General features: G+C 43.2%; 1 protein-coding gene across 1 annotated transcript in view; it reads right to left on the bottom strand.

The window, feature by feature from the left end:
• CCNY (cyclin Y) overlaps positions 1-12435 on the bottom strand; it is a 241559-nt gene that overhangs the window by 30729 nt on the left and 198395 nt on the right. The window contains exons 4-5 of the mRNA XM_082259827.1: positions 7152-7252; positions 1314-1349 (exon numbers count right to left, since the gene is read on the bottom strand). Of these exons, the coding sequence (XP_082115953.1) occupies positions 1314-1349; positions 7152-7252 (137 nt within the window). The remainder of the gene's footprint in view (positions 1-1313; positions 1350-7151; positions 7253-12435) is intronic.

Genomic DNA, 12435 nt, shown 5'->3' with positions numbered 1-12435 from the left:
AGCTGGACTTAGGCCTGGTTCGAACCTTTGCATTTTTTTTGTGCTTTTTGCAGAAACGCACTACAGTCAATATTACATGGTTTCCTATGGAACATGTTCACATCAAGGCTTTTTTCAGCTGCTACATTTTTGGAAAGGGTCTGGCAAAACGGTGCATTTTTGGTTCAATAGACTTTAATAGAGAAGCTGCAGAAAAGCATGTAGTGCGTTTTTGCAGTGTTTTGCGGTTTTACTCTTTGGCCAAAGAAAAAAAAAGCATAAAAAATGCAAAATGCAAAACGTGTCAAAAAACGCACAGCAAAAAGCACTGCAAAAACAAATCAAACGCAAACTGCATAGGTGTGAACCAAGCCTAATGTAACTATGTAAAAATATACCATACCTGGAATTCATCTTTAAGAATGTTATTTCCCTGGCTGTCATCTTGATGCTCTAACTTGTTGTCTGAGTCGCTGACCAATAAAAAAAATAGACATAATAGTTCTGACAATTTCTGACACTTGGCATGCTTGTTCCTGGACTTTGATTTAAAAAAACTAAACTCAGACACAGCCAGGCATTTAGCATTTTTAGAAGAAGGCATGCACTTGCAGTCCCAAAACTTCTTTAAAGTAAATACATTTCCAAGACAGAGAATGCTCGGGGTTCATTCACAACAGCCCCATTGTGCTATGTTGTGCTGTGTTTTCTTACGATAGCAACATGCAAAGGCAAGGCAACTATTAGTTCATTTGCGTTGCTGTGCGCACCAATAGGACATGCTGTACTTTATTCAGTATAGCAAGTTGGGATGCACTACACCGCAACACACTGCAGGGAATAAAGATGAATGAAATGTCTTTGTGCGAGCTTTTTAATAAAGTGGAAAAAAAAGAAAAAAAAGTGTAAAGTGAGGCGCGTCATTATAAAGCATCGGCACGGCTTCCTTCACAGCCTTGGTATAATGTGCCGGACGCTGTGAACAAGCCCTAAAGTGTGCAGAAGTTCACCAACTAGGGTATGTAGCATATTTCCCCTCCCCCACAACTTTTAGTACACGTTGCATTTGCTTACAAACCTGCTGTTCTGATGATGATGATGTCAGAACAGCAGGAATGCAGATAACTGTTATCTGCTACACCCATTATAACCAGTTCAGCTCATCCATGGAAACCAGTAATATTGGTAAAACCAGAATGGGATCATAGGAAGGCGAGAAAAGAAACAGTAAAATATAACTCAGGAAGTGAACAATATCATGCAGAGATCATACAGGCAGAAACACTCCGAAAATGTAAACTTTGACTGTAAATATATATTTTTTAGTTACGTACCTGTTTTTTATGTGGTAGTATATTGCAAGCGCTACGCTGTAAAAGAGAAATATGTGCTTTAACTTTCTTAAACAGAACAATCATTAAATGACATGATAAAATGTAGAAGCAGGTGTCGCATACAAAAAAGTGCAGGAAAAAAACGGCACTGACGCGTTTCGTCATAAATTACTTTTTCAAAGGGAATGCCAGTGAAAAAAATCCTCTGACAAAACGCGTCAGCCCTGTTTTCCTGTCAGTGATTACTCTGGTTTTACATGGTGGTTATCTGCAGATGTTTGTAAGTGTTTTTACCATTTGAAATACATTTTATTGAAGCAGTTTTACACTATGTATGTGCACTTTGGCTTGCTTTCTATTAGAGATCGACCGATTATCGGCAAAGCCGATAAATCGAGGGCTGATCTGCACTTTCCCTGATATATCGGAATCGGCCCCAGAGGTTACCGATATTGCCGAGATTATTGAAGTGATTGTGCCGGAGTGATGCCTGCAGCTAGAGGCATCACCCCGGTACCGGCGTCCATAGCCAATGGTCGGCTTTCTTGTAATGACAACTGATGCGGCTGAGAAGCCACTCGGCTGTCATTACAAGGAGCGGGAGGGGACGTCTCCCCCTCCTGCCGCCTTCCACGGCTCGCCCGGGTCTCCCGTCCCACTGAGAGATCCGGGCAACCAGCCTGCAGGGCCGCCTAAAACCCGATCAAAGCCGCATTCGGCTCTGATAGGGTCTCCATGTCTGCGTCCTACTCTGCGCCAAATTAAAAAAAAATTACAGCATTCAAAACAGCCAAACTTGGCGTTTTGAATGCTTTTAAGTGCAGAGGAGCGGTTTGGGGTCATTTAGACCCCCAGATCCATCCACAAGAGTACCTGTCAAAAAAAAATGTAATGTACAAAAATATCGGCGCATATCGGCCGAAACCGATACCGATAGGTGATGACCAAAATATCGGTATCGGCAATAAAAAAAATGACATGGGTCGATCACTACTTTCTATATTAGTGTGCTTCCGTGAGACCAAGACACCATAACCCAGGAACATATGGATTAATTTGATCGACCACCATCCACGATCGAGCCATTTTCCCTTGTGAGGATTATGTAGCCTATTTCACCCATTTACTGTAAGGTACCTGGGTCCATATCTTCTGGTGAGCCCATTTGCCTTTTATATTGGTGCTGGGTCCCCTTTTTTCACTGATGAGTTTGGATATCAGAACTCTTCAGCTTCACTTTGGTTTCCAGTATTTCGTCACTATGTCATATTTACTTCGGACTTTTTGTGATACATTTGCACTTTTTTGATTTATATCATCACAGTTATATGTATTTATTGTTTCATTTAGCGCTGCACTTTTTCTGTATGTGATTTGTAGACAATTTTATGCCAATTGTAGTGCTGGCAGCTTTATAACTACAGTTAGCGCAGTGTATTTTCACATGGTTTTAAGCAGGTGTCAGTAGGATTACTTTGACACCGGCAGCAGATTGCACACCTAGTGCATTTTGACCACATCATGTTCGGGTGAAATTGAGCCCAAAGGGTTCATGTGGTTTTCCTTGCACTTAGGCACCTTTTACACAGGGCAGATGCATTTTGATGGACCCTGCTTGCTCAGCGGGGATCCCTCCACTGAGTAGGCGGATGAAAGGTCCGTCTCCGCTCACTGTGCAGGGACGGATCTGTCAGATTCCCGTGCTCCTCTATAGGGAATTTGGATGAAAACGGACAGCTTGTCCGTTTTCTTCCGATCCCACCAGCTGGACAGATGGTGAAAGTATCGCCATACGTCTGTTTTCAGCAGATTGTTAGATCGGATGTCAGCAGGCACATGTCTGTTGATATTCGCCTCCCCATAGAGGACAATAGGTGGTCCGATCAGGTCTGCCTGAAAAAGGGACAGGCAGACACCATCAGTCCGATGGTGTGAAAGGGGCCTTACACCAGTGCTGCAGCACACAGGGATGTGGTCCTTAAAGTCTAAACTTTTTTTTTTTTTACCTTAACCTCATAGAGCCATCGTCTGCCGACCCTTTAAGGGCTTTAGAATGCCCAGAGACGGGGCTTATGGTCATGTGACCGTCGTGATTGCAAACAGGAGCTTTCGGTTACTTGCCAGTAACTGCGCTGGGAGCGGGCTCTCGGCACAGCTCTTTCCGCGCTATTGCACATAAAAAGAAATCCTAATAAGCGTAGATTTTTTGGACTTTTTATTTTTTTTATACTAGTAATGGCAGCAAACGGTGAATTTTTTGCAGAACTGCGACACTGCGGTGGACAAATCTGACACTAAGTGACATCAATACAGTGATTAGTGCTAATAACATATGCACTGTCACTGTACTAATGACACTGGCAGGGAACATCAGGGGCAATCAAAGGGTTAAATGTCAAAGATGGTAATACACAGCGCAAAATGGGCATAAAGTGGAGTTGGTGTATGCACCTGTTTGGAGAGCTGTGAGTTTGGCTGGAGGCTGCAAGAAACAGGACTTAACAAGTACTGTTAAACCTTGGGGCGAAGACCCAACTACAAACCGGAGGCGTTCCAGCATTTTAATACTAGAATATTACTGTTATCTTGTGTGGGGAGGAACAAAATCAACAGCTATGGTGACAGCGGTGTCTAAGAAAGGAAAATGAAGGAGTTGTCGTGGCCCCGCCCAGCCGTTTATGTGACTTTCAAAGTAGCATTTCCTGCATTGCTAAGCTGGAAGTTGGCGGCAGGAGGAGAGCCCTTATAGGAGAAAGTATCCACATGGAGGGAACGCACCCAGACCCTGGGGGTCACAAAGCTCTGGCGGTCCTAGTGTCATAAGGCACATAGCAGTGGTGTATTGTGGTTTTGTGCTGCCCTAGGCAAGGCTAAAATTGGGTGCCCCCCCCCCCCCATGTAAATTTGTCCCACTTCTATTTTAACGGATGTGATTCCCTCCAAAATTGAAGGACTACAAGTCCCAGCATGAACTCCTGAGATCTCACGAGGGAGGTGAGAGGGGGAGAGAGAGGGAGGGGGTGGGAGAGAGAGGGAGGGGGTGGGTGAGAGAGAGAGAGAGGGGCGGTGAGAGAGAGGGGGGTGAGAGAGGTGGCTCTAGCAACCAGTGGCAAATAGAGTCTCAGGTGGAGGGGGGTGGCTTTGTTGCTGCCCCCCTGCAAAGTGCCGCCCTAGGCCTGGGCCTTGTTGGCCTAGGCCAAAATACAGCACTGGCACATAGGGCCCACACAATCTGCTGAGTGTGAAATCTCTCTATTTTGTCACAGAGGAGCATAAGGACTGACACCAGGGATAGAGTGGAAGATCTATCACTACAGCACTTAGCACTTTTCACTTTGCACTTTTCACTTTGCACCTTTATTTATTAATAAGAAGTCACTTCACTTTAAACAACGGACTCTTTTATATATAGACTTAATTTTATGAACTTTTTGGCACTATATGAATTTACAAATTTATTGAATATTATATACTGTATTTAATTATTTATATTTTAAGTGTATCCGTTCATTTTTACAATAGAGCATGGGGATATATATGCGCTTTATTAGTTTGATATTACAGTCTTATAGATTATTAGTAAAATATTCAACATTTTTGCAAGCGCTATAGGTAATCATATATTTGATTACTCCACTTACACTTGAGCACTCGCACTTTCACTATAGCAGCTGCAACACATATATTTATTTATTTATTTAATTATTTATTTATTCAGAAACTCTAGGATTCTCCATTTGGTGCGGGAATATACTTATATATTTTTCTCTGTTATATAGCGCTGTCAATTTAAGCAGCGCTTTACGTATACGTTGCACATTCACATCAGTCCCTGCCCTCAAGGAGCTTACAACCTAAGGTCCCTAACTCACATTCATACATACATAGTAGGGCCAATATTATACAAGATCCAATTAACCTACCAGCATGTCTTTGGAGTGTGGGAGTAAACCGGAGTACCCGGAGGAAACCCACGCAGGCACAGGGAGAACATGCAAACTCCAGGCAGGTAGTGACGCGGTTGGGATTCGAACCAGCGACCCTCTTGCTGCTAGGTGAAAGTGCTAACCACTACACCACTGTGTGGTCATTTCAATTCAAGTCCCTCCCCCCCGACAGTTAGAAAACACTCCCCATAGGCTCACAATTAACCTTTTGATCACCCCTAGGTTAACCCCTTCCCTGCCAATGTCATTATTACAGTAACAGTGCATATTTTTAGCACTGATTACTGTAGTAATGTCACTGGTTCCCCCAAAAGTGTAAAAAATGTCAGTTAGGGGTCCGATCTGTCCGTCGCAATGTTGCAGTCCCACTAAAAATCGCAGATCTCCTCCATTACTAGTAAAAATAAATAAATAAATAAAAATGACATAAATCTTTCCCCTAGTTTGCGTAAACCAATCGAAATACGCTTATTGCTATTTTTTTTTACCAAAAATATGTAGCAGAATACAAATTGGGCTGAAAGGATGAAAAAAAAAATAGATTTTTAAATTTTTTTGGGGGGGAATGTCATATAGCAGAGAGTGAAAAATGTTTTTTTTTTTTTTTGTCAGAATTGTCGCTTTTTTTTTTTTTGTTTAAAGCGCAAAAAATAAAAATCGCACAGGTGATCAAATACCACCAAAAAAAAGCTCATCAATTTTATTTAGGTACAGCATTGCATGACCGCGCAATTGTCCATTAAAGTAACGCAGTGCCAAATCGCAAAAAATGGCCTGGTCATTTAGTCCCGGTTCACACTTCTGCGATGCGGGAACGCTGCGAATATGCAGATTGTTCCCGCATCGCATCCGCACCCCTGGCAGTTAACACTACCATATGTGATACGCAGGGGGTGTCAATTAAAAGTTAACGACACCCCCAGTTGAGATCGCATATAGCAGTGCGATCTGTAAGTTCGAACAGAATCCGATCGCACTATTGTGAACCTCCATGCGATCCGATTCTGCTGCGGATAAAAAAAAAAGGGTCAAGTGCGTGTTAAGTGCGTGTTTAGTGCGATTGCGGTGTGAATTCAGCCATACAAAGTGTATGGCTGAAATTTGCACCCCAGAGAGATCGCAGTTAAATTTAGGAGCAGTGCGCTCCGAATTACATGCGATCTCTGTGATCGCACTAATGTGAACCGGCACTAAGGGGGCAAATCCTTCCAGTCCAGAACTGGTAAAAGTAACGCAGTGCTGTATAGAAAAAAATGGGGGTAAATCTTCTGGAGGTCAAGTGGTTAACTGGATGTACATTTGTTTCCACAGGAAAGCACACGTGTAAAAGGAATAGGAAATAAATGCTTCTAGAAACAATATATAGTCCCTGGTGTGGAAGTTATGAGAAGCGTACATTGCTCACACTATACAAGCAGCATAAAGAAAACTTTAGCAGGGGGTCTGGGGACAACCTTGTGACCAGCATGCTTGAGATCTGGAGTTCCCAACACATGGTAGCCTGAGTGGTTTACAGCAGTGGTCTTCAACCTTGGCCTACAGGCCCACTAACAGGCCAGGTTTGCAAGATAACTGAAATACATCCCAGGTGATATCATTTGCTGCTCAGTGATTGCAGTACTCTAGTCTGCATCTCCCCAAGGTAATACCTAAAATCTGGCCTGTTAGTGGGCCCTGAGGACCGGAGTTGAGGACCACTGGTTTACAGAACCATGTCCTGCTACTAGAACCCTACATCCCACATCTGTATTCTGCCAAATCAGATGTCTACAATATAATTCTATTTCAATAAAAAGCTCCATCTACCATCTTGGCCTCTTCCGTCACTTTTTTCTTCGATCAATGGCATATTCGGGTATCATCCAAAATAAGAAAAAATGGGCAGGCTTACCATTTAATGGTATACTTGAGGTTAGGTTGGCTGACTGTGCTGTCGTCAAGGTAAATAGTAGAACAAGAGCTGTACTTTCTTCTCAACTGTCCAGGAGGATGCTACAGAGAAAGGCAAAGAAACCGTCCAATTAAAGGAAGCAAACATTATGTCAAATCCACAGTTCAAACAAAAAGTGTATTATATCTCTCCAGCAGCCCAGGTTCTCCCCTTCCACAACCGTAAACCTCTTGGCTCAGCATTAGTCAGTCAGAAGGTGTGTCTTTTTCTGATTCGACACAAGAATAAATCAGAGAATGCAAGAATTGTAAAATTGTGACACCACAGTTTATCCCAAGGCCCCTTTTGCACGTGCGGACCGGTCCTCTGGCTTTCATCCATCCGTTGACGGATGAACAACAGACATCAATTCATCTCTATGGAAAAAAACAGATCTAAACAGATGATCATCCATTTACATCCATTTTCGTCAACATCCCTTTTATGGGAGGGATCGAAGCCCTATCTTTCTTTCACTAAGAAAAACCCAGATTGGATGAAAAACATGTAAACGGTCAAGCAGTCAGTTTTTGCATGAAAAAATGGCTCCAGGACACAAGTGGACCCAAGAGGAGCTCCAGTCTCCTCCCACAAAAATCAAAGTCAGCAGCTACAAATACTGTACTGTAGCTGCTGACGTAATATAGAGACACTTGCCTGCCCCCAGGATCCAACGATGTCCTCACCCGAGCTAATTCTTCAATCAGCTTTGGATGTAGACACGCCGGCATCTTCACTAAGGGAAACCAGCAGTGAAGCCTTGTGGCTTCACAGCCCTCTTCCAACTGCGCATGCATGAGCCGCGCTGTGGTTTGTGATCGGTCCCATGGTCTTCTGGGACCTGTGTCACCCAAGCCGATTCTTCAATCGGCTTCAGGTGTAAGCACAGGAAACGAAGGGAAACTGGCAGGGAAGTCTTACAGCTTTGGTTCCGCAGTCTTCTGGGACCTGCGAGAGGGGCCAAAATTCCGCTCAGATTGCTACAGCGATCTGCCTTGAAGTGGTATCAGGACAATATCCCCCTGGACATTATCCCCCGGGCAATATCACCGGGGACAATATCCCCCCGGAAAACATCCCCCTGGACATAATCCCCCTGAATAATATCCCCCCGGGACAATATCCCTCCGGAAAACATCCCCCTGCACATAGGGTTAGAGGGTTAGGGTTAGAGGGGGGATATTGTCTAGGGGGATATTGTCTAGGGGGATATTGTCCAGGGAGGATATTGTCCTAGAAACCTTGAAGTGGGGGAGTGGGTACCTGTCAAAATCAGGTATCCGCTCTCTCCCCCCCAAAAAAAATCTGCCAAATGTAAAAGTAGAAGGGGGTATGAGGAGGAAGAGTGGAACTTCCTCTTTTAGGTGAAAGTTCCACTTTAAGGACTTTAGCTGGCGGATGTAAAAAAACGAATATAAAAAGGATGAAAAACTGATGTAAACTTCATCCGTTTTTTCGTGGAAAAAACATGACTGAACTGATGAAACCAACATTCCGCTTGTGTAAAAGGGACCTAAAGCTGCCCCAACACATTAGGGCTGCAGCATAAGGCTCAAACGTAGCTGGCACGTGAAATGACACAATAACACCAGGAAGCAAAACGTTATCTATTATACATTACACGGGGGTGAGATGGCCATGGGACAAAGCGAATCAGTCCGAGAGCCTTAAAATACATGTGAAATTTGTAGATGTACACAGTCAGAGTGTAGTGCAAGCAGGTTCTAAGTAATCAGTTATAATATCAAACGTTAAAAAAGTTCCCTTTTTCAATTATTTCATGTATTCAGTGGTCATTGACCATTATAAGACTGTTGCTCATGCACAGCCATTGCCATCGGTGGAGTAAAATTTAGCAGGCTGTGATGTCATAATCAGCTTCCCATTAATTATTTGCCCGCGAGAGTTGGTGTCCCATACCCCACCCTCTAGCCTAGCCCTTCCCAAACAGTAGTATGGGGAACCCTGGAGCTGCTCCAGAAGTTTCTAAGGCTTCCTTGAGGATTAAGCAATTTTCCATCTTACCACCAATGAAAGGAGCATTCTTCCCACTGACCACCATCGAAAAGAGCATTCTTCCTACTGACCACCAATGTAAGGAGCATTCTTCCCACTGACCACCATCGAAAAGAGCATTCTTCCCACTGACCACCATCGAAAAGAGCATTCTTCTTACTGACCACCAATATAAGGAGCATTCTTCCCACTGACCACCAATATAAGGAGCATTCTTCCCACTGACCACCAATATAAGGAGTATTCTTCCCACTGACCAGCAATGTAAGGAGTATTCTTCCCACTGACCACCAATGTAAGGATCATTCTTCCCACGAACTACCAATGTAAGGAGTATTCTTCCCACTTACCACCAATGTAAGGAGTATTCTTCCCACTGACCACCAATGTAAGGATCATTCTTCCCACTAACTACCAATGTAAGGATCATTCTTCCCACTAACTACCAATGTAAGGAGTATTCTTCCCACTGACCACCAATGTAAGGATCATTCTTCCCACTAACTACCAATGTAAGGATCATTCTTCCCACTAACTACCAATGTAAGGAGTATTCGTCCCACTGACCACCAATGTAAGGATCATTCTTCCCACTAACTACCAATGTAAGGAGCATTCTTCCCACTGACCTCCATCGTAAGGCGCATTCTTCCCACTGACCACCAATGTAAGGATCATTCTTCCCACTAACTACCAATGTAAGGAGTATTCGTCCCACTGACCACCAATGTAAGGATCATTCTTCCCACTAACTACCAATGTAAGGAGCATTCTTCCCACTGACCTCCATCGTAAGGCGCATTCTTCCCACTGACCACCAATGTAAGGATCATTCTTCCCACTAACTACCAATGTAAGGAGTATTCGTCCCACTGACCACCAATGTAAGGATCATTCTTCCCACTAACTACCAATGTAAGGTGCATTCTTCCCACTGACCACCAATGTAATGAGCATTCTTCCCACTGACCTCCATCGTAAGGCGCATTCTTCCCACTGACCACCAATGTAAGGAGTTTTCTTTCCACTGACCTCCATCGTAAGGCGCATTCTTCCCACTGACCACCAATGTAGGGGCATTCTTTCCAATCAACACCAGTGTATGGAGGGCACTACACTGACTACCAATGTAAGGGTCACTTTTAAATTGAGCACTAATGTAACAGGAGCACAGTTTTAACAACCTACACTTTTCTGCCCATTATTATTTGTTTGGTTTATTATTACTGAATAATATAACTTTGCCAACAGCCCTGGGTGTCAAGTACAGTTTTAGTAATTCCCCCCCCCCCCCCCCACCCCCCATAGCATTTTTAGAAGGAGGTCAGCTTTGGCAGTCTACACATTACTTTCAGCGCAAGTTTTTTTTTCTGCAAATAGAATTGCAGTAAGATATTAAAGTGTTAATAAACCCGGTAGCCTGCATTCACTATATCTGGTCTCCCACAGTACACGGAAATTCATTTATTTTAGTAAATATAAACTGCCAAATACCTTTTCCCATCAGCAGCATTTAGCAGTCTTGTGACTTCTATCAGTGTCTGGTTAAAACTTGGAGGAGTTTTTGTTCCCCTCTGACTGTCCAATAAGGCTGCAGTACCCCTGACCCTCTGTCTGGACAGTGCTGATTGGCCCTGTGCTGATCACATGCACCCTCCCCCCAAAAAAAAAAACTCGCTAGCAATACACACCAAACTGAGCATGTGCAGAGTGCCCCCAAGGCTCTTTACTATCAGGAGATGGATTGGGGATAATGGAAAAAGGGGAGGATCAGAGAAGACCGGATCAATCAGCATTTTTATAGAGGATGCAGGGGATTAACCCCTTAGGTTCCACAGTGAGTATAACAAGCATGCTTTACTGGATATACAGACTGATTTTACTGTTGTGGGTTTAGAAACACTTTAAGAGAAGTAAAACACAATCACTGTGCAGCAGAGAAAGCCTATGCTATTTTTTTTTTTTTTGTACACCGCAGAAGTTGTCCTCGGTCTTCTGGGTTGAATGATGCCCAACGTCAATCAGTTCAGAAGACAGAGGAGATCCCGTGAGTGCAGAGAATAATGGGCCCACCTCTATGGTGACGTCACCACGGCAGCCTACATTTGGTCTGAGGACCAAAGCGGTATTAAAAAAAAGAGAGAAAAAAAAAATATATATATATATATATACTGCTGGGAAGGCCCACAGGTAGGAGCATTGAGAGCGTGGGATTAAGTTCCAGTTAGGCTTTAATTACAGGATGATAACATTTATTCCTATGAGCCAGTCATATCTGTATATCTACGTAGAAATACTTATAATTTCCTTTCAGTGAAAGTCCAATCATGAATGTTTACTGCAATGAAAACAGAATATTTTTAGCAGCATTGACAGGGGTTAATAAGGGAGCTCAGAGCCATTTATCTCAGTGTATTGGGAAATGGAAGATGTGCCCTCTGTATCTGACCTTCATTTGGTGCGATCGCCATTCACTGTCTTTGCTGTGGAAAAGTTGATCACTGTAGATGCTCGGCAGCATACGCAATGATATCAACTCCTTTTGCGTTTTAAAACACAGGTTAAGGATCTTTATACGCTTCTCCAAGTGGAAATGAAAGCAGTATTCAACCCAAAACCAAAAATGTAATATACTGCAGCTTACCAATCATTAGATGTGGTGGCTGCATTCGTTTTCTGTTTTTTTTTGTTTTTCCCTTTGTCTTCATCTGATGATCTGGCCAGTATAAACCTCCTGTATTAGAGTGCCTCCACTCTGGATGAAGTAACACAGGGGGCACAGGAGACAGCAGCATTGCCAGTCTGGGGGGAGGGGAGTGTTAGATACCCTAGCAGATTTAAATACACTAATAAATTGAAGCCAAACTCTAGATAATACTTTATTAGTAGTTCCAGCTTTTTTTTTTTTTACTTTTGGGATAAAGGTTTTACATAAATCAATAAAAGCTGACCACTTAAGACACAGCAGAATAGAACATGCCGTGTTTACCAAAATGCAAAGGAAATCCAATCCATAACTGCATTGCCATACAATCCAAATTAAAAGCCAAATCCTGCATTCAAATTCCTTCCAAACTGCTTTAAAATCCTAAATCAAAGAACAAACCACCTACACAGGCCCTTAAAGTGAACCTGTACACCATTAAACATGCTGTCCTATAGCAGATGCTGCAAGATGCCGGATACCTTTATTAGCCAGAAAACACTCTTCTGTGCCCTTTGGATTTAG

The sequence above is a fragment of the Pelophylax lessonae genome, assembly GCF_965119305.1.
Source record: "Pelophylax lessonae genome assembly, chromosome: 5".
Taxonomy (NCBI): domain Eukaryota; kingdom Metazoa; phylum Chordata; class Amphibia; order Anura; family Ranidae; genus Pelophylax; species Pelophylax lessonae.
This window is presented reverse-complemented; position numbering and strand designations above follow the sequence as displayed.